General features: G+C 43.8%; 1 protein-coding gene across 2 annotated transcripts; it reads right to left on the reverse strand.

Annotated features, from left to right (window-relative positions):
* Nucleotides 1–127: 127 nt before the first annotated feature.
* Nucleotides 128–21,993, reverse strand: STRIP1 (striatin interacting protein 1). 2 transcript variants are annotated; one of them, XM_033152459.1, is made up of 21 exons: nucleotides 21,829–21,993; nucleotides 20,917–20,986; nucleotides 19,715–19,789; nucleotides 18,388–18,522; nucleotides 13,771–13,891; nucleotides 12,930–12,992; nucleotides 11,681–11,787; nucleotides 11,185–11,312; nucleotides 8,868–9,050; nucleotides 8,540–8,757; nucleotides 8,137–8,202; nucleotides 6,858–6,921; nucleotides 6,636–6,707; nucleotides 6,127–6,201; nucleotides 5,713–5,810; nucleotides 4,703–4,829; nucleotides 4,493–4,593; nucleotides 3,828–3,894; nucleotides 3,595–3,699; nucleotides 3,250–3,454; nucleotides 128–2,394 (listed from the first exon to the last, which is right to left on the reverse strand). In XM_033152459.1, the coding sequence occupies exons 1-21, from the start codon at nucleotides 21,970–21,972 to the stop codon at nucleotides 2,147–2,149; spliced, it is 2,472 nt and encodes an 823-aa protein (XP_033008350.1). In that variant the 5' UTR covers nucleotides 21,973–21,993; the 3' UTR covers nucleotides 128–2,146. The 2 variants fall into 2 exon arrangements, with proteins under 2 accessions (XP_033008350.1, XP_033008349.1); XM_033152458.1 differs by having other exon boundaries at nucleotides 12,930–12,998.
* Nucleotides 21,994–23,426: the final 1,433 nt, after the last annotated feature.

Here is a 23,426-nt window from a genome sequence, read left to right on the forward strand (position 1 = left end):
CAAAGCCAGAAAGATGCTGTACTCACCCATTGAAGTCCCAAATTTCCACTGAGCAGAAATTGTCTGGATTTCTTTCCAGGAGATATGTACAGATCTCAGGATTCATACACAAAAGTAGCCACTGTAAGTTGATAGGCATTTTGTTGTTTTTAATGCTTGTTCATTCTTTTAAGCGACCATGTGCTTCTGTTGCATGATCATGTCACCATCACACTGTTAACAATGCAGAGATGGGGAGGGGGGAGCCCTACAGTCTCAGTATGTTACACCTCAAAGAAGCTTGGAGCCCCATCTGTAGCTATGTTACAATTTGTGAGCAAACGTCTGCCTCATGACATTTGCTCAAAACAAATGAATTAGCTTTGCTAAAACTTGATTCTTATTCTAAACTGACACTGTGTATCTTGGTCCCTGCTGCTCTCTGCCTGAGAGACACTCTGTAACCTCAGTGATGAAAGTTAAACAGCCAGGAGTGTTTGGGTATAAGTAATTGAGGCTCAGTGTGGGGCGCTGGAGCAGTCCCACCCACTCCAACAGTAGCATTTTAATGGCACCCCAGACCTAAACATATTTACTCAGGAGGTCTGTTCAATGGGACTCTCTTCCAAATAAGTAATGTTAGAACTGTAGCCTGAGCATATAATCAGACTACAAAGCACAAACAAACAAACAAATAGGAGAATGCATTCTACCGTATTGCACCTGGTGATGACCTACTGTACTTGCCTGTTCCTGAATGTTTATAAATACAACAGGCTAAACTTAGATTTGGTTGTGAGTCTTCACAGAGCAGATACCATCTCCTAAGGAAGCGAAAGCACCTACTGTCTTTATTGTCAGGGCCACTTATCTACTTAAAGTAAATGCCTTTACTTCTACCACATTCACAGTCCTGGTTTGCAGGAACCCAGAGACTAGGTTCTTACAAAACATCATTGGAAGTGGCAAACTTTTGTCTGGACTGACAGTACTATTCCAGATGGCTGTGGGTGTGACTTGCAGTGGGAAAGTCCAGACACAGGCTTGCCACTTCATCTTCTGTTTATGAGAACTAGACTGGGATGGAGCAACAAGGTAGGATGAGTTACTTGCCTGGGTCACCGACATCCAGACTGAGGAGACTAGGATTATGCGACATTTAACCAAGAAGCGCAGGCACAAACAAGGTGCCCTGGCAAGGGGTCAAATTAAGCAAACTACATTGGCATGCACATCTGTGCAGCAAAGCTATTAAAAAATTGAGGCCTTCAAGCAAACGAAGGAGGAAAGAATGGCACATTGATGGAAACAGAAAAATGTCAAGAGTTTCTCGTTCCCTGGTGAAGCCTTCAAAACAGAAGATTGCTCAATGGAAAGAAATATATATTAATATTCAATTATACTGGGACATGATCAGCAGTTGTTTAGATGTTTGGTGCCACTACAGGAACAAAAGAAGGTAACATCCCTGATCCAGTTAAATTGTCTTCCCCATGAAGGGCCAAGCCATTTGTAATCCACCAAATGAGAGTGGAAGCAGCTGCTATGAACGCATCCTATTCCCTGCTCCCAATCCTCTCAATTATACAAGGTCCCTACATGCACTAGATGGGACTCCAGATCTCTCCTTTTCCTATTAGTATGAACAACTGTATGCACCACCTATCTTTTGTCCTTTCATCCACACCACCATGAGACTGTCTTCCATCCTAGAAGCTAACAGAGAAAGGGTTCTGTCCTTTTGGGATAAGAGTAGGGGCATAGCAGAAAAAAGCTGCCATACTACTTTTGGAACAGAACATCTGGCCAATGTCAATTGACAGAAACCCAACAAGGAGCACGTGAATAGCAATCAATGCAGACACTGATATTTTGCTCAGCGTTTTTCAATTGGTCTGAGTCTCAAAGTGAACTACTCTGAATCCATTTAGCACCTTCTAAACCAATCAGTAATTGAAGCAGCCCAAAAGATGTAGGAAAGCCATATTTGCTAGGACCTTGAGAGCAGTATAAATCCATGCCGCCACCTGGAGGAGAAGGAAAGAACTGCAGATTACAAGCCATATGAAAAACCAGTTTTATCTCTTCTCTCTATGCCTGGTTGACCGAAGAGAAACTGCCTTGTCCTTGGGCACACGTACTAACTCCGATTCCCTCTTGTCAAACGTCATTGGAGCAATTCTTCCCAACAGATGGGTCTAGAAAAAACTTCCCTTTCCAGCCACAAGTCATAATTCATTTGGAAATCTTCAGGCAGTTCTACGCGCTGGCCCAGAACACTCTGTAAACAGTTATCCACAGGTAGAAAATCGGGATTGCTATGTGCCCGGTCGTAACGGCGAGAGTTGAAACGCTCTATGCTGGCACGCAGAGCACACTCCTCAGCCTGGAAGTCCCAAGGACGTGCATCCAGATCTGCAAGTGTCATGAAGCAAACAATCAGCTAAAGGAGCAGAAGGGCTCCAGTCATACCCCCACAATGAAAATGCCATACAATGTCATACAGGCAGTCCAGCATTATGTCATCCCATTTGGCAGATCTTTAAGAAATACAGCTTCTAGGGATGAGATGCACAGGGACTTCCCAGCAAACATAGACACCAATAATATCTCACATTTGTATTCCAACCTTCTATGAAGAAGTATGGAGTGACTCCATCTTGTCCCTTATGGTCACTCTAGTACAATGGAACCTTGGTTTTCGAACGTAATCCGTTTCAGAAGACTGTTTGACTTCCGAAACATTCAAAAACCGAATATCAATGGGCAGTCGGCAAAATCCATTGAAAAAATGGAAAAACATGCAGCAGAAGCTGTTCAACTTCTGAGGCACGTTCGAAAACAGCATCAATCACTTCCAGGTTTTCTGTGTTTGTGTTCCGAGTCGTTCGGCTTCCGAGACGCTCAAAAACCGAGGTTCCACTGTAGAAAATAGGTTTAAGTCTGAGACCCAGTGACTTGTCCAAGATTACACTTTATGGTTCATAGCAAGGATCTGAACACGGATTTCTGAGGTCCAAGTTCAGCACTATAGTTACTGTACCACACTGTCAATCAAGCAACATCAATTTAGAGGTGGGGAAATACATTCCTCAGCTTGCTCCGTTTAGTATAAGTGGAGCCATCTCCATGAGCTCCTAGCAATTACTGATGGGATCTGTTAACAGGAAGGCAGATGGGTGATTTAAGGGAACTGGCTGGGCATAGCAGTTAAAGGCTTATGAAAGACTTGGGGTGGGTGGAAAGAGGAGAGACAGATCCAGGACATACCATTGCCGTAAGCCCAGTCATCATTGAGCCGGTGCCGCACTTTTTGGTAGATTGCTGACATGGTCTTCATGTTGCTCTTCCTCCACTGTCGCCCCAAATACTTGGTCTGCACTTTGAGAAGCTTCAAAACGTAAAGCTGCATCATGGCTTGCTTCACTTTGAGGGCTCGTTTCAGAATGGGTGCAGACTTGAATACCACCAACATCTGAGAAAGCAAAGAAACACTCTCAGTTTTCGAAGACTTCATCTGTGCCTTGGTCATCATCCATTTGCTTAAGGCCAAAATGATGGTACATGCTCAATACAGCCTTAACAGCACTATGAAGAGGAGGCCCTTCTACTCACCATAGTCCTTGAGTGCTTCCACTTTGTTAATTTGTTCAGTATCCTAAGTAGATTAATGCAGGAAAACAGGTTTCGCCAGCAAAACTGATTGTTGTCTCCAGCTTCCTATAGGGGAAAAAAAACCAAAACAAAGGAAATATTACCAAATAAGGAAAGTGAGAAATTGCCCCTTATTGACAATGCCATCTCCATCCCTTGGCTATATAAGTTTCTGTCCAGGTAGTTTAGCTCACCAGACTCTCTGCAGTCAGCTCAGGCAGCTCATGCACCACACAGTATGGGTAATCCAAAACAGAGATGCTAAAAAACATAAAACACCCCAAACGGATCAGAACAGACGACCTATCAAGTCAAATATACCATGTCCAAAATGGTTGCCCCTGCCAAGTTCAAACATATGAGAAAAATGATTGTGACATCATCTCCACCCGCTGCTATTCAGTTGGCAACAACCAAGAGGCTTAATCCATGCATATCTTTTTCCATATCTACCTATCCCAGATACTTACCTACTGCCAAGAAAAATAAGCAGATCAGCCAGCTGCTTAGTAATGTTTTAGCCCACTAGGGCAATGGTGTCTGTTGAGTCCAGTGACACTCATGGCCATGGGATCTACATGAATGTCACTCAATGTCTTTTCAAACAAGCACATTTTAAAGCTATCAATTTAACAGACAAGTAGTAGTGTTGGTGGAGATGAATGATTTCTCAGCAGGTTTTTTTTTATCAGTGGGATGAAAAATCTTCCCCTCTGCAAGTTAAAATTGTGGAGGATAACTAGTTATTCTTAGATATCCCATCCGGATACCATCCAGGTGCCCCACTGCAAAGATAGTGTGTCACATTTCCCGTCATAGCATTTTGGGATACAGGTGTGCTAGAGATATTCCCACTTACCTGTTCTTGGCAGTGATATATGACATGATGTTTTGATTGAAGAATTTCAGTATAAGGGGGATGCAGTTGGCAAACACTAGGTGCTGGGCCATGTATTCGAACTGGAGCAGGAAACAGATGTGGTAAGAATGGTTAGCCAAGCAAATTCCAGATTCACTTCAATCTCTCTTTCAATTCCAATGCTGATTGCTCATGCCATTTCATGCTTACCTGATAGACATGATTTAGCTTAAAATGCTTAAGCAGTAGAAGCAGAACAGCAGAAATGGCCTTTACAATTATTTCTTTGTGCCTATTCACATCAACGCCTAGTTTCATACTCTGCAACACAGTTGTTCTGGAAGGCAAAGCAGCAGTATTAGTTTCTATGGCCTGTGATGGTGACTGTGGTAAGGCAGATCTGCCTGTGCTTAATGCTATTATTTACACTTTAGTGCAATTCTCCTTTAAGTAGCACTTTATGGTCTCTCTCTTCTATAGGCCAGTGAAGAAGGTTGCTTTAATTTTAGTTAATATATGGGTGATCAAGGAAGAGTTGGCAACTCCTCAATACTTTTCTCCAAGCCCTTCCTGACTCTGTTTAATATGTCAATAAAACGAAGAATTCAACAAGCTGTGTGTGGCTCCATTTGCCAACATAAGCACTTCAGGGTGTACTGTGCAGAACAAAAGTTTAAAAGAAAAAAATTCTGCCCTGAACCCATGTATGCTATGTGGCAGAACCTAGTTATCAATCTTATGAAATCTTTGTTGCTCCAAACATGGAGAAGTACTGTGCATGTATTAATGGCACATTCAAATTTAGGGGGAAAAGTCTTCTATTGAAGCACAAGCATCACCACTTAAGCTGCCTTGAAGCTTCTCAAGAGACTGTTGACTTAACATCCCCCTCCATACTTAAGAGGCCTGCTATTTCTAAGGAGACCCATTTTCAAACAACTTTCCAGGTGCAGTCCGAATACTTCTTTTCTCTGCTACCAGATCTCTTAATTCCAGGCTGCACACATCATTTTGCAAGATTCAACACAATCAAATGTTCCACCATATGAAAAGCATTTGAATTTTTTTTAAATAAAGAACAGCAGGAAAGGAATGTCTAAATATACAAATAAATGTCAGCCTGCCCACTCAACGCCCAACCACAGAATGTCAAGTAAACACCCATTCATTGTCTTTCCCCTTCATTCACCATATGCTTTCCCCCTAAGAATGAGACTCACGGCATCTCCTCTGGCAAAACATCTGCTAGGATGTTAATGGAATCAGTCTTGGCCTTGGAGGTGGGTGCTGCAGCCAGCAGGATCTTCAGCAAGGCAATCTGTGGGTGAAAGTTGAGTGAAGCAAAGAAGGCTTTCAGAAGTGCCAAAGTACAGGAAAGAGGAGAAGGAAACTCAAAAACACAGACAACGGGAAGAGATGAACATGAAGCATCAAAGGATATAGCTTGACACATACTGACAAGCAAAAAAAGAGATATATCAGAATGGGAGTTTGCATAAGCCAGCAGTGAAATGCAAACAGAGTCTAGCTATTTCTCCCATCTTGAAAATGGTAGAGAGGCTAGAGTTTAAGAAATGGGAAAAAGGGTGCGCTGAAGCCTTGGGAATGAACATTAGGGGGAAACTATAACTCACCATGTACTGTGGCAGGCTAGGAAGTAGACCCTGGTACAGGATTTCTGCAGGAACCTGTTCAACCTCCTCTTCCCCCTTTATTAACAACAGGGAGATAATAGCATCATTCATTCCAACCTCAAGTGCATGCTAAGTTAGTCTGAATATTATGAGCATTCATCCAGAAACTCAGCAAAACTTTCCTTAATAAAGAACTCCTTCCAGAGGCAGCTGCACAGCATCATACCACATAAGGGTTGGATCTTGAGTCTCTCTTTCCAATGAGTGTGTCTCATGGGCAGAGTTCTGCTCATGGGAACTCTGGATCAAAGCCAATAATCTGATTTGCAGGTTAGGAATCAGGAGGAATCAACTCTTTGACCAACTCACAGCATATACAGATAGCAAAGATCAGCCAAATGTCCAGTTCCAAATTAGAGATTCACACTTTTCTCCTTCCACTTCTTCATGCAGATGCTTTTTAAACCACAAGTCCTCCCCCTTTTGAACATTTGCCCTATGATACTTACCCCTGACAAGGGAGAACGCAGATACTCTTCTTCCATTTGTACTTGAATCTCAGCAATAGATGTATATTTGTGCTATAAAGAGACCGGGCAAAGAAAGTTAACCTCATCATTTTGGCAGTTTTCCTGCTTAGGATATATTTCTTAGCCTGGACAAGCAGTAACCAATTAGATGAGATGTCTTCTACACATGCAAATTAAGAAGTCCACACAGTGAGTACTCACCAGCTTAAGAGTTTTGATGCTCTCATGAATGGGTCTAGGCAACCCCACGACTGTGTTAGTGTCACTAGAGGGGTGAAAGCAAAACCAGTCAGCCAGTAAATATCATGTGATACAAATGAGCTCTTTTGGTAAAATTGTGAACAGGAAGCTAGTCAATCTGATTAAGGGATTTCATTCTTCTCTCTGTAATGCTTTCAAACAACACCTTTTTATTTTTATTTATTTATTAAATTTCTATACCACCCTTCATCCAAGGATCACAGGGCAGCTTACAATACCTGCTAGGCATGTCCTGATAAATAGTCTAAGAAAAAAATCTCTTTCATTTGTGCAAGAGCTTCCTGCTCCTATTGAGTCAATAAAAATTGTTCATTAGTAAGTTCAGATATGATTCTCTCAGGCTACCTAGCAACCTAAAAAACAGGAATGCTTGGAAATTATAGGAACCTTCCTCTCAGCTTTAAAATATAAAAGCATGCTAGATTTTTTAAGAATGTTCAGTTTGTGTAATTAGTTATGCATCAGGAACAGAACCTGAAATAAACAGGAGGATCTAACTGGATGTATCTAAAACATAAGATTTTTTTCCTATTAAAATGAAGCACTAATACATATTAAAGTAAGAATTATTATTTTTTAGACCTGGAAAAAGTTTGGTTATCTAGATTCATATGTACCCTCTGCAATATGGTTTTGTGACTTAGTGTAGCAGGTTTTCACTATTCCTATTAAGCTTTTAGTTGTACCAGCCAAAAGCCTGGAAAATGTCTGTTTACCACTTGATATGCTAATTTATTTAGCAACTCTACACATGGTAGGTGTCCTAAGTCTTTTCCTGGTCCTATTCTTCATCTGTCCATAGCAATATTGTGTGTGTGTTTATGTATACAGGCACACCTTATTTTTGTTGTTTAAGTATTTTAGTCCTTTGGTTACTCAAATTACAGCACAACACCATAAAACATTATAGCTTCATTTATAGTTTTGAGATGCATGTATGATTGCATGCACAGACCTCCTGAGATTTCAAGAGCTGACAAGATGGGCAGCAGAAACTCAGTGTCTGAATAGTATTACTGTAGTGGCATAACACAGGATGAGAAACGATTATGTGAATGCTTTAAAAAATAATGAAGCCTTAACAGCTTGATGTCTTTACTTTTTTCAGGAAAAAGTCTATGCTGCCAGTTACCCAACACATTAACTGCATAGTAGGAAAAGATCCCCTACAAATAAGCTAAGCACAAGAGGCAACAAATTTGGGGCTCCATTAACTCACCTTCCCAAGGTGTAGCCAATGAATTTGCTCCGACTTGATTCCAGAAACATCTCAATGTCTTTTTCTCTGAAGAAAAGAGAAGAGAGTCATATTCAGACAGAACTTTAAGGCTCCTCAAGATTATGGCATATTTCATTCACCACAAAGCCCTGGGGAGATGAAGTTCCTTTATATGCTAGACACACACACAAAAATAAGAATGGCTCTTCTGATCCCAAGCACCCTCAAAGACAGATACTCACAGAACTTGCCCTGCATCAAGGCTCCCAAGCATCATCACGATGTCAATGAGAAAAGCCAGAGCACATGCAGAAATCTATTAGGTTGAGGTTTGAGGCTCAAGATGAGAGCCTTCCAGTCCTGGGATTTTCTTTAAATACAACAATCCTGTATAGGTGCTCACCTGACCTTGGGTGCCCAAGGTAAACCTTTTGGACAAGTCAGTCGGTCAGTTGGTGGGTGCTGGATAGGAGGGGGCATCACTTCATCTCTTTCAAGAGGGAATGTCTCTCCCTCAAGACTATTGTCATCATCATTCTCCTCCTCTTCTTCCCGGGAGTCATCAGCTTTGTAGGGATCTCGCTCGTTGAAGGCATCTAAGTTATCCTGTTTAATAAGAGCCTGGAAGAACACACACACACACACACAGCAAATGATGTTATAGTCTGCCTTCTCAGTGTCTTCCTAAACAAAGGAAGATTACTTCCCACCCAGATTGTACCCCGACTAACCTTGTGCTCTCGACGACCCCGTTTTTGCTGCTGCTCAATCAAATCAGAAGCAGATGCTGGAGGGGAGGCAGCCCTCATGTTGCGAATCACTTTTATGCTATCCTCAGGAAGTGGGGGGAGCCCCAACATCTCCCTTTTCTCTGCTTTCATATCCTGGAGTTCCTCAAATCCTCCAAGGGTGCACTACGGCAAAAGGATAACTGCAGGTCATTCACTTCCATTATCTCTTTGGTCACTCACAAACCCTTCAAAAACCAGTTTATTAAAGGTAAACTAAGACAGAGGAATGGAGGATTTGCTGCAGTTATAAGAATGTCCATCATTCTTCAAAGAACCATTTGTGTATATGGGAAGGCATAGCAGAGACCAAAGAACATGGCATTTTAAACCTGTCTTTGTGCTCATATGAAACATTTTCACAGCTAACTTTCAAACAAATGAAGTTAAAGACACTCGCTCATGAAGCTGAGAGCTCCACATCCCTAGCAGACACACATACAGCGATACCTCGGCTTTTGAACATCTCCATTGACGAACATTTCAGTTTTCCAACACGCCTCGGAAGTCGAACATGCCATGCGGCTTCCACTGAGTGCAAGATCCTGAGACCTACCTGTCGGCTATTGAGGTTTTTGAACGTTTCAGAACTCGAACAGTCTTCTGGAACGGAAGACATTCGAAAACCGAGGTACCACTGTATTTAACATATCCTTCTCTTTCTTCAAGAAGTTCAGAGGGGCTTACATGAGACTTCCGGGCAATTCTCATCACTGACAGGGAAAGACCACTTTTGGTTAAACAGTAGCATATGATACCTGTCTGTGGTATCTGTACTATTATGCCCTTTACTCGGCAGATGCTAAACAGCCAGAGAAATACCAAGAACTCTGGAAAAGACAGGTAGGTTTATCTGAAATAGGTGTGTTTAGCTGAATGGAAGCTGGACCACATTGTACTGATCACAGGAGTAGTTCCTTTGAAAACTGGCAATAACATTGCACTTTATTGATTTCATGATCATTTAGTCTTAAACAGCTGAAAAATATGTCATTATGTCACAAATGGTTTATATTATAGCATCCTAGTTGTAGCACCACCGTCTTTAAACTATACATTTCAGCAGTTCAAAAAGGAAAAAGAAAAAACAAGCCAAATTTATGGAGTATGAATTTCATTATGGCACCAACTAAAATACTTCTTTTATTTCTGTGCTCTTTTTAAAAAGATTGTGCTTTAGTTCACTGCAAGTCCATTTATTAACTAACCTGAGATACTTTTCTAGTCAATATCCAGAAATCGTTTATTTAAATATGAAAAATTAAAACAATTTGGTGGGGTGGGATAAACATTTCATTGTTAAATAAAATTATGGACTGCCTGGTTTTCAAATTTAGGCCAGCAAGTGTGCTTCTTTGTCAGTCCTAGGATTCCATGTAAACTGAACCTCTTCCTAAACTACTCTAGCTAGCAAGAAAATATTCATCATCTCTTTCTTCCGAGTTTCAAAATATCTATACATTTGTTAATTTAAACAAAATAACCCAGAAGCCTCATTTCGCATGAATAATGTTTTTCCTTCCAATGTGTCAATGGCAACTTGATTTGCTCAGGCTTGGAACCATGATGCCATCTGCTATTTTCAAGCAACCAAAAAGCCCTGAGGATACCCAGACTCAGCTAGCAGCCAGCATAAGAAACCAACAGCCCTGATACAGGGATGTGCCAAATGGCATTAGCAGGACATATATGAAAGGAGTTGAATAAGCCCAACAAATTACAGAGCAGCTCTCCTGTGTGTCTGTTTTGTCAACAGTGATGGAGGAGAGCTGTAAGGGATTCCCCCCCCCCCAAGTCACTATCTAAGATCCTGCTTCAACCCAGCACTGTTCATTGCTTGTAGGTTCACTGCACGGTGCATGAAAAGGGACTGGTCCTGTGCCTGTGGTATAATATCCCCACCCCCAAAATCTCACTGCTGTGAATTGTGAAGCTTTTCCACAAGATCTTTCAATGGTGGTGACGAACTCAACCTAGGATATTATCATACAACACACAAGACGTCCTTCTAGTGGTTTACATCTATTGATTAGCTACAACAGAGGTTTTGATAATAAAAAGGACTCCGGACCTATGCGTATCCTACAGCTTACACACTAAGCATGCTTGTCTCTGAACTGATCTCAGTCAAGAAATTAAAACAGCACCACCACATCACCTTGTGTAATCCTGGTTATATCCCAAGGGGACAGAGTTTTTAGTTACAGCAAAAGAAGCAATCCGTTAAAACACCAATTATTCGTAGGCAGCAACCTCTTACCAGGACAGTCTTCCAGAGCAACAGCAACACTTTCTTCATAGGGAAGTGTGGGGCATGGCCACTGCAGAATTTGGTCACCATTCCAAAGAGCATCACGGAAAATGGCTCATTGTTATACAGAGGTGCCCCTGAAAGGTAATATATTGGTGATGGCCATGTTACATGCAGATGCCTCAGTTCTAGCTGTATATATTCCAACCCCATCCTCTGCCGTCAATTCACTAGTAGGTCCAACATAACAGCCATTATATTGTCCACAACCATTGTATTCCTTCTGGTCTATGTACACACTGTCCCTGCTTCAGTTCAGTTCTAAACATCCTGCCCATTTAGCTCAAATGAAAAAAGATACCTCTCCATACCTGGCTGGGCAGTTTTTCTTGCAACAAAGTAATTGCACCTTCCTGGCTTACTGATACTTACTTCAAATCAAGAGACTTATAAAACAGGGTTATCAAACACATCACATGTAAATGGGCAGCAACAGAATCCTTACCTAGTTCTGCTCTAAAGGTCTGTCTCATGGTCTTCCACTCAGGCTTGTCTCCTTCACATTCCTGACGGACAGTCTCTACAATAAGGTACATAATATTCAGCAGCACCCTGCAAAATGGATTGCAAAGACCAAGCAGGTTAGAAAGACAAACTCTGACAATATGGCTCAGCTTATTCAAAACTGCAGGGGTAGGAGAGAGGGGGCTAGACTAGCAAAGTGTGCACAAGTGATGTCCCCCCGGCTTCATCAGAAGTAGCAACATTATATGCTTGGCACAACAAGAAGATGACAAGTTTACTGAAAGAAGCCAGCATTTTCCTCCTGCTCCCAGTCTATATTGCCAAGGTGACTGTTGCTTAGCAACCTGTATTTCTCGAAGAAAAATGTACTCATTCTAGTGGGTGTATCTTTACATAAACCACAAGCATCTCCTGGAAGAACTCGCCATTTTCCAGCTAAAGAGGTTTCACTACAGATGAGGGGATTGTACTCTGCACAGCCACTAGCATACAGTGTTAGCTAGTACACAGTGTTTCTTGCTAACACACTCTATTCAAAGCTGTGTTGGGTTTGGTTACCTATCTTTTCACACACACCCCATGTCCATTAAATCAATGCAGACAGCTTAAGGCACAACAGTATGCTGCATCAAATCTATAAATCTGATTCTTGCACAAATGTCAGAGAAGTATTCAAGTAGATACTGAAAGCAGGGATGGGCAACCTCAGACCTGAGGCCACATGTAGTTTCTCAGGCCTCTCTGTCAGGTACTCAAGTCTCTTCCTTAGCCATACCCCTCATCTGGCCACTCCTTGAGTGTTTTTGCCTAGCTGGAATATGTCCCTTGAACTCTGATCATGCTTCTTGCTTGCCTGGATGGAAGACAGAGGGAGGTGTGAGAAGAAACTGCCTAGTATATGAAGGTATACAAATTCACATTAGTTGCTCTGCCCACTTTTCCCTCTGCCCTGTCCACTATTGGCATGTGACCCTCAGGCTGAAAAAATATTTCCACCCCTGCTGGAAGGCTTTGCTGTAGTTGCAGATTTCTGCAATGAGCAGGGGTTGGACTATATGGTGTAAAAGGTCCCTTCCACCTCTAAATGTCATGATTCAAAAAAACACAAGAGAATATGCAAATAGAGGAAAGGTTGTGGAGGAAATGAATGCAAAGCATTCTTTTAAACTCATGAGTCCTTCACAGGGAAATCTCATCACACTTGTGGCCTATATGCCAATATTCCTCACCTCAGATCGGTGCTGTCAGCCAGGGAGATGGCAGGCTTCCTCACAGCACTGCTGCAGGCAGCACTGTTGCTGAGAGAAAAGAAGCAACAGCAACTTAGCTCTTGCTGCCTACAATCTGGGACCAAAGGCTTTTTTTTACACAAGTCACATTAAGATAATAACATTAAACATTAAAACAGCAGCGTACAGTTTGCATATCCTGTGGTCTATCTGCAGCTAGGCACCACTCTGCACATGCTCTTAATTCCTTCACATATCCAACAGCAGCTGCCCAAAACAGTTGCTATGAGATCTTACAAACTAGACTGAATTCAACTACGAGAGAAGCATCTGCTCCATAGAACCAAATTACTAGACAATTACTAGTAAAAATGAACAAATTTGTGTTCATTTTTTAAAGATAACTGAATAGGAACATGATTGATCCTACTGAGATCAAAGCAGTGGGCTAGAGAGGCATTCATCTGATCCCAGTATATACTAATCTTTCTATTAATCTTTCTAATTAATACAATTATTCTAAATGAATAATTAAAAATCAAATTATTCTAGATTACTTGTTTTATTTCCATTACCAAAAATATAGCATTTCTTAATCAGATACTGGAAAGGTAGGTGAAAAGAACTTGCAGTGTTACCCTACTGCCTTAATACTCCAGTTCTAAACTCTAGGGCTTTCTATGGAATCAGATAAAAATTGGATGGATAGCAGAATGAATCTGGCATCTGATCATTCACAAGCTGTAAAAATATATACCCTGGTGGGGCAGATCATAACAAGGGTATCTAAACAGCCTACATTCCTCTCAGAGGCCCAACTCTGCAGCAACATGGAACTCACTCAATTTCCATGTTCAAAAGTTCCACCAAAGCATTGAATGTGCCAACTTCAAGCAGAAGGAAAATGTTGTAGCGCATCCAGGACTGAACTTCAGCTTCAGAGCTGCACTCATCAAATGTGCCTGCAGCCACAAAAACAAAAATCATACCAATTTGCTCTCCATTTTACAGATAAAGCATGTTGTTGTTCTTCATAACTGATATGTTTTTCCTGATTCTTATGCCTAAGGGCAGAGAATTCACAACATTATAATAACACAAAAATTATAATACAATACTATGAAAACAACCGGCTAGAATGTCAGCTTCCTGCAGCATCTGGAACCTGCTGCAGGACAGAGAACAAGAGTGTTACACAATTATAAAATAAAACATGGCTTCCAGTGAGACTTGACAGCACTTGATCACACCAACATCTCAAGGGAAATTCCAACTGAACAACCTCTGTTGCCTGATTATTTGTTGCAAATGGAAATATGTCACTAATGCAATATTATGCATCTGTACTAATATGGACGCGGGTGGCGCCGTGGGTTAAACCACAGAGCCTGGGGCTTGCTGATCAGAAGGTTGGCGGTTCGAATCCCCGTGATGGGGTTCGCTCCCGTTGCTCGGTCCCAGCTCCTGCCCACCTAGCAGTTCGAAAGCACGTCAAAGTGCAAGTAGATAAATAGGTACTGCTCCGGCAGGAAGGTAAACGGCGTTTCCATGTGCTGCTCTGGTTTGCCAGAAGCAGCTTTGTCATGCTGGCCACATGACCCGGAAGCTGTACACCGGCTCCCTTGGCCACTAACGCGAGATGAGCGCCGCAACCCCAGAGTTGGACATGACTGGACCTAATGGTCAGGGGTCCCTTTACCTTTACCTTTACTAATATGGAGACCATGCAAGCTCTGGACCACTGCCTGGACTTGGTGGTGGGCTGGATGAGGGCCAACAAACTGACTTTGAATCTTGGCAAGATGGAAGTGCTTTGGGTGGCTGGTTCCCAATAACTGGCCAACTTCCTACTTTGGATAGGGTTGTACTCCCACTTAAAGAGCAGGCTCATAGTCCAGGAATGCTCCCAGATCCATAGTTGTCAGTAGAGGCCCAAGTGCTCTTAGTGGTCAAGGGTGCCTTCTACCGGTTTTGGCCAATACGACAGCTATGGCCATTTTGGGACTGGGCCACTGTCACCCATGTGCTGGTAATCTGCAGGCTAAATTATTGCAATGTTTTCTATGCACTTAATGGATCCAAATGCCACTTAATGGATCCAAATGGTTTCCAGAGAGTGGTAGGGGATACTTTATCCCATGTTGATGGCCTTTCAGCCGATTCCCTGGTGGCCCGCTGGAATGTGGAGCTAACCAGGGCTATTGACTGTTTGGCTCCGAAGCGCCCTCTCCGGTTGCATGGAGCCCGGACAGCCCCGTGGTTTTCCCCGGAGCTGAGGGCGATGAAACAATCGTTGAGACGGCTAGAGCGCCGGTGGCAGAAAACCCATTCTGAATCCGACCGAACACAGGTTAGAGCTCAACGTCGAGCCTACCAAGTGGCGATAGCGACGGCGAAGAAGACTTTCTTCACCGCCTCTATTGCATCTGCGGAAAATAGCAGCAGGAGACTCTTTCAGGTGGTTCGGAATCTATCGGAGCCACCTTCGTCATCGGGGCCTGGTAGGGACCCCAAGATCTCCTGCAATGCGTTTGCAAAGTTTTTTGCAGATAAAATCGTTCAGATTCGGAAAGAGATAGACTCCACCGTGGGAGCAGGGCCAGGGCGGGAGAGTGCCAGAGTCCTGTCTAGTCCAGTTGCGTGGGATCAATTTCAGTCTGTTACCTCCGAGGATGTGGACAGGCTGCTTGGACGAGTGAAACCAACCACCTGTCTCCTTGATCCTTGCCCATCCTGGCTTATAAAAGCTAGCCGGGAGGGGCTGGGCGATGGGCTGCGCGGGGTGGTGAATGCTTCCCTCTGTGAGGGAGCCTTCCCAGCCCCGCTGAAAGAGGCGGTCATTAAACCGCTTCTTAAAAAAACATCTTTAGACCCGGCCAATATGGCCAACTATCGCCCAGTCTCAAATCTACCATTCTTGGGCAAGGTGATTGAGAGGGTGGTTGCTGAACAACTCCAGGCACGCCTGGAAGAAGCGGACCATTTGGATCCCTTCCAATCGGGATTCAGGCCTCACCATGGGACTGAAACCGCCTTGGTCGCGCTGGTCGATGATCTCCGGCGGGCTAGGGACAAAGGTGAGAGCTGTTTCCTAGTTCTGCTGGATCTCTCAGCGGCCTTTGACACCATCGACCATAACATCCTTCTAGACCGGCTAGAGGGGTTGGGAGCTGGAGGCACTGTTATACAGTGGTTCCGCTCCTTCCTCCTGGGCCGTGTTCAGAAAGTGGTGGTGGGGGATGAGTGTTCAGACCCCTGGGCTCTCACTTGTGGGGTGCCTCAGGGTTCTGTCCTCTCCCCCATGCTTTTTAATATCTATATGAAGCCGCTGGGAGAGATCATCAGGGGGTTTGGGCTGGGTGTTCATCAGTATGCGGATGATACCCAGCTCTATCTCTCTTTCAAATCAGAACCAGTGAAGGCCGTGAAGGTCCTGTGTGAGTGCCTGGAGGCGGTTGGAGGATGGATGGCGGCTAACAGATTGAGGTTGAATCCTGACAAGACAGAAGTACTGTTCTTGGGGGACAGGAGGAGGGCAGGTGTGGAGGATTCCCTGGTCCTGAATGGGGTAACTGTGCCCCTGAAGGACCAGGTGCGCAGCCTGGGAGTCATTTTGGACTCACAGCTGTCCATGGAAGCGCAGGTTAATTCTGTATCCAGGGCAGCTGTCTACCAGCTCCACCTGGTACGCAGGCTGAGACCCTACCTGCCCGCGGACTGTCTCACCAAAGTGGTGCATGCTCTGGTTATCTCCCGCTTGGACTACTGCAATGCGCTCTATGTGGGGCTGCCTTTGAAGGTGACCCGGAAACTGCAATTAATCCAAAATGCGGCAGCTAGACTGGTGACTGGGAGTGGCCGCCGAGACCACATAACACCGGTCCTGAGAGATCTGCATTGGCTCCCAGTACGTTTCCGAGCACAATTCAAAGTGTTGGTGCTGACCTTTAAAGCCCTAAACGGCCTCGGTCCTGTATACCTGAAGGAGCGTCTCCACCCCCATCATTCAGCCCGGACACTGAGATCCAGCGCCGAGGGCCTTCTGTCTGTTCCCTCACTGCGAGAAGCAAAACTACAGGGAACCAGGCAGAGGGCCTTCTCGGTAGTGGCGCCCGCCCTGTGGAACGCCCTCCCATCACAGGTCAGGGAAATAAACAACTACCTGACATTCAGAAAAAACCTGAAGGCAGCCCTTTTTAGGGAAGTTTTTAATGTTTGATATTGTTGTATTTGGTTTCTGTTGGAAACCGCCCAGAGTGGCTGGGGAAATCCAGCCAGATGGGCGGGGTACAAATAATAAATATTATTATTATTATTATTATTATGCAGGGTTACCCTTGAAGTTGGTCCTGAAGCTGCAGATAGTGCAAAATGAGATGGCTCGACTGCTCACTGTGGTAGACTATTGCCATCATGCTAAGTTGCTGCTGAAAGAACTGCATTGGCTGCCAATTAGTTACTGGGCTACGTTCAGGGTGCTGGTTTTGGTGCATTAAGCCCTATACAGCTTGGGACCAGGATACCTGAAAGATTGTCTCACCCCTTATTTACCCGACAAATAACTGTGCTCTGTAGGTGAGGGCCTCATGCAGATACTAACTGAGTGCGGGGGGGGGGGTGGGTGTCATTTCATTCTGCAAAATATAGGAATCAGATCTTTTGTGATGTGGCACCCACTCTTTGGAATTCCCTCCTGTTAAATATTACACAGGGACCACCTCTGTTGCCTTTTTGGCACCTCCTTCTTCTTTCAACAAGCCTTTTACAGGTTGCATTTCAATTGGAATTCCTTTTAGATGTCTAAACTGTTTCATTATTTGTGCGCTTGCTGCCATGGGCTCCTTTGAGTGGAAGGGTGGGATATAACTTTGATAATAATAATAACAACTACTCATATTAATTATATATGTGATGGTCAACTACAAACTGCTGCCTCTGTCAGCTCTGATGTTCAGGCACACTATGAGCAAAGATGGACAACCATCTTGGTTTACTATGAAAAGTGACTGTAAGTCCCAAACAACCAAAAATAAAAATGAAACTGAGTAAGGATGGTATCCAACTAAACAGATCTGCTAGTGCAAGGATTTCCACTTGTACAACACAAGTTCTCCACCCTCTCCTCCCCTTGCATACCTCCTAAATCTGTTCTGGGTTTCTCTTCAACTCTCTGGAAAAGATTTGGCAAACATATTTGGTGGAGACAGAGGAGGTTTCATTGCACAAGTGAAAATCTCTGCACTAGTGGATCCATTTAGTAGGATACTGCTCTCAGTCATTTGTGCAATAAAGGTAGTAACCAACAAATTTCCTTAATCTCTCTTCTTTCTTTCTTTTTTAAAAAACAGGCTTGGTTTCACTCAAGTACCATGTTAATAAATATTTCATGAAGACATTACACAGCAACTAGCAAACATTTCATAACTGAGAATTTCCTCTGGCAGTAATAAAGGTATACCTTGTGCAACATAGAGGATGGCTCGGGCTACCCTCAGTCTTTTCTCCCGAGCAGTGACTTCAAGGCCATCAAGAAGCCTCATGGCATGGGTACGATGCTGATCGGTGTCCAACTCTGTCCATTTTTTATCCAGCACTGTAAAGTCAAGCAGTTTGATATAAGGCTGCTTTCTGAAACAGACCCTCAAAGATATGGCAGCTTTAGTCTCACAAGTCACAGGGCAACTTTGCTTTAGAAGAGTCTGGGAGGTCAGGCTGAATTCATAAGAACCCAAAAGCCCTTACAATTCTTATGAGTTAAAAGCTGTGGTAAGCACCCTTCAGTTTGGCACACTAGAACATTCAGAAAAATCATAAATAAGGATCCTATGCTGTGAGATCAGGCCCTCTCATTTACCTTAAATACTTTCCATTGCTTCCAAAAACTCAAGATTTGCTTAAAATACAAACTATTAAATGGCTCAGGAACACAATACCAGACCCTGCAATCATCACCAGAGGCCTTTCTTTGTTTGCCTCCTTCATGAGAGGTCCAGGGTGGAAACATGAGAATGAACCTTTTCTGCAGTCAGTGGCATAGAAAGGTGGGGGCGTTGAGCCGTCTGTGTGGCTGCTCGTGCCCGGCAACCTTGCGAGTTGCTGTGCGAGCAGCCGCCGCACGGACGGGCTGCCGTAGCCCATCTATATAGCGGCTGCTTGCGCCCAGCAGCATGAACAAACTGCGCTCCGTAGCGTGCATGCGTCGTGATGTCAGCACCCAGTACGGAGCAGCACCCCGCCCCTGGGGGTGCCCCCACATTTGCCGCTCTGGGCAGCAAAGCAGCTCTGTACGCCACTGTCTGCAGTGGCTCCCCATTAGTGGAATGCTCTCCGTGGAGAGGTTTGCCTGAAGCCTTCATTACATATCTTTAGGCACCAGATGAAAAGGTTTCTCTGAAACATTCTATAGCCTTTTCAATGTGTTATTGGTTTGGAGGGGGGTTATTGATTTGTTTTGGGGTTCTTTATTATGTATTTTGTGCTCACATTTTGTATTTTTATGTTGTGAACCACCCTGTGATCTTTGGATGAAGGGAGGTATACATAATAATAATAATAATAATAATAATAATAATAATAATAATAACAACAATAGATTAAAATAAAAGCAAAGTTTCATGGAAAGATGTAAGAACATACTTGATTTAGCAATCAATTCTTTGGTATTTTATTTCTATCACAAAGAGAAAGATCTTACATTTTGAGCACACAAAGACCAACTTCTAGAGCACACACAAAACAACTCTACAGTACATTTTCACAGCAAAAAGACAATACATCACTCTTACCATGCAGTCTAAAATCTTCCTCAAAGCATTTTCTGTTGAGCTGGAATTCCGGACCTTCAGTGTAACTGTACAGTTCTGCCATGAGATAATAAACAAAATCTTACAATTACCAAGTTATATGTTATACAATACCTGAGCATGGTTTAAAGCAACATGACTGGAGACAGCTATTTGTCATAGCAAGTGGAAGAATGTTCATAACACAGAGTGTTATAGAAGCTGGCATTATTTGAAAATTGATGCCATGGGTGAGCTTTATCAAGCTAAGCCCTGCCCCTGTAGGGTGGGAACCACACCAATGAGGCCTGCTCATAACTTTGCAAGGGAAGATCCTGGAGATGCAGGGAGAACTAAACTGCTTGATGTAGATGTACCATGGTTACATACAAAACATGGTTTACAAACCTACTTCAGACCCATGACTTAACATAAGTAGTTTGCAGCCAACCCTTAACCATGATGTAGGTATTCAGGTGCAAGCAACACTTAACTGTAGTTACAGAAAGAAGCAATGGTTAAGCATAATGGGTAGGATTCTGCATAGCACTAAGGAAATTGTTCCATCAGTACAAAGATTTCTGGTTGCCTGATGGAACCATCTTTCCTCTCCTCCCTCCCTGCATTGTTACTGGATATCTCCTATTACTGGATACCTTTCTGAGTGAATTTATGAAGGTGCAGGGGGCTCACAGGGGAGGTGGGAAAGCCCCACTGCTCTAGCAGATGTCCTTGCACTGGGTTTTACAAGCGGAACATGATAGCTGAATCTGGGCAATGTCTGCACATCTCTCCTATTGTAGTAAAATTAGGAACACATAATACTGACAATATTCAAAAGTACATATGTATATTTAAAGCAAAATCTAAGACACACTATTTATTTATAACATAATTATTTTTTTATTTAGAACATTTCTGACGTGCTCTTCATTAAAAAAAAATATCCAGGGTGGACCAGAAAATATAAACAGAGAGCTTTTATGTGGATATCACTTCCACTCAAAACAACTTTCCTCACACAGCAGTAATCACAAGATAAAACCTGAAAGCAACTAACAATGAATATATGAAGCAGCAACTCAAACAAATCTGTTGAGTTTTCAAATAGGCTTGATTTTTACTTTGTAGCAACATCCATTATAATAAAATGAGACTGTTTCAAAACAAAGCACAATATTAGAGTAAAGCAGTTCATATTTTACCTGACAGCTCAGCAGCCCACTTGTCTGTGTCTGCATATTCAAACTCAAAATCTGGAGATTCCGAATAGCCCTAGGCGAAGAGGACAGTTTAAAATAAAACTTTTTTCCCAGGCAGAATCCCCTAAGGGTGTTAGGCTCAGCATGAAAGGGCTCTCGACTTTCCCCACGCAGCTTCACTGTTACTATGGTAACTTGCAAATGACTACGGCAGTGTTCCTCTCCCTTAAACCTGTTTTGCCACATTGCTCGGCAACTTCGCACTTTTAAGGCTTGCCTGGAACTCATGTTTCGCGGACTGCAGTGCAATCTGGACAAGATCTGTTCAGAGTTATAAAACCCACGGAACTTAACTCCCAAGTAAATGTGTACAGATAGGACTGCCGATTTATAATATTCCGGGTTGCCACCTTACAGGCAACCCTTTCCCGAGCGTAAGAGCCACTGGGCACAGGGCAGCTTACTTCCGAGCAAGCGTCTGCGCTGTAAACACCTTCTAAAAAGACAAAACGATGGGGAAGTTTGTTTCCCCCCCCCCAAAGTTGCACTTTTTGCACGAGGCGGACCGAGGAGGAAGCAGCTACCTTGTGACCATGGCAGGCTCCTCTTCGTGATGGGGATGGGAAAGAGCCTTTATTTGGGAAATGGCTTCGCGTGAGTAAAGGAGGGGAGGGAAGCCAAGGCTCGGGTGGAGACTAAACATTGCACGTCCACTGTCAGCGCAGGGACATCCCTCATCTCTATTTTTAAACCGCTGGTGACATGCAAGGCCCGACAGGTGAGGGAAGCCCGAATCGGCCAGCGGGAGCCGCTCCCTCCCTCCGGGCTCCTTGAGACTTCGGTAGGAAGCGGCGAGTGGGCGAGGACACGTCCTTCCCACCCATCCCCCCGGAGCCCCTCGCCGCCCCGCCTGACCTCCGAGTCCTTGCGCTGGTTACGGTTGGGCTCTCGGCCCTTCACCCCCGGCGTCACCGGCGCCGCCAGACCGAGCCCCGCGCCCCGTTGCTTGTTGTTGACAATCAGCAAGCCCGGACCTCCGCCGCCGCCGCCTGGCTCCATCTCGACGCGCCGGCAGCTCTCGCGTGAACTGGGCAGAGGCAAGGCTAGGTTCTCGCAGGAAGCGACGCCATCTTGAGCGTGGCGGATGGGCCAGCGGCGCCGTCAGTGCGCCATCGGCGGGTGCGGCTAAGATGAGAAGCTGTTGTTTCATGGAAAGGACAGGAACAGATTGAGAATGGCCAGCGAGAGGGCGGGCGGATCAAAGGACTCTTGTGACCTCGCGCGGCAGCCATCTTGGTTGCGTCGTGTTATCCTCTTAAAGGCGGCGCTGCCTGAAAGCTGGCATTTCTCCGGTTTTTGCAAAGGCTGTGAAATGGTTCCCAAGGCAACGGAGGCTCGTTTGGTTCGTAGGGCCATAGCCGGGAGCTGTCACGTAAAGTTCCGCAGACGGTGCAAGTGAAGCGCGCTTATGAAGAAGGGTTTAGTTCTCAAATCGTCATCTTCTCAAAACCAGCAGCTTCATGATTGACAAGTGCACAAGGGTCCAAGAAACGCAGGCTGTACGCAGGGGCGGAGAGAAAAAATTGTGAACGCCGGAATCAAACGGCAGTGAAATACAGAAAGCACTTCCTGCATTTCACTGTCATTCGATTCCACTGTTCGCATTTCCCCCACTTACGCATATATTCCTGCCAACTGAGGACACTTCATGCACCTGACAGAGGAGACTCAAATAGAAATGCTTAAGGCACAATAAATTCGTTATGTGCCATAAGACTCTCGTTGGAACTTGGCTAGCGCTCTGAAAATTATGCATCTAAATAAAGGAAGTGCAAGAAAGAGAAACTGGACATTTTAAAAAGGGTCCCAGACCCACATCTGCGACACACTTTCTGGAACGCTCACTCCTACATGCGCCTGTTGGAAAAATCTATTACAGCAACTAGGGTTGCACTTGTGAAGCAGCTCAATAAGGATTTAACGATTATACATGCTTTCTATTTAAATAGAACAGTGTGCCTTTGAGATGGGGCTTAAAAGGCCTTTGTATCTTAGTGCAGTCTTACAATTCCTTACAAAATTTCTGTGAATCTAAACACATTCATCAGTGCCTTTAACACTGCAATGCAGCACTGTATTTAAATAGTTTCCATAGCAAGCCACTATTCAGTGTTAACAGTTCACTGCATGTTTTTAACATCTGCCTGCTTACTACCTATCTTTAACAGCATCTTGAACTTGGAAAGAGGTAGACAGACACCTTGGACATTCATTATTAACACTGCAAGTTGAGCCCTACGTACCAGCTCATGCTAGTATTTATTCATGTGCAGAAAGAAAACCTTCTTGAACACTATGTGGATCCTATCACTTTTACCTACAGCTTGTTAAAAAAAAATTATGAGCTGATTTTTAACAAACAAACAAACCTGCAGTAGGGTAGTTGTAAGGAGGACATTAATAAAAGCACTGCACAATCTTACCTTATCAAAAACATTGGCAAAAGCCACAAA

The sequence above is a fragment of the Lacerta agilis genome, chromosome 6 (assembly GCF_009819535.1).
Source record: "Lacerta agilis isolate rLacAgi1 chromosome 6, rLacAgi1.pri, whole genome shotgun sequence".
Classification (NCBI taxonomy): Eukaryota; Metazoa; Chordata; class Lepidosauria; order Squamata; family Lacertidae; genus Lacerta; species Lacerta agilis.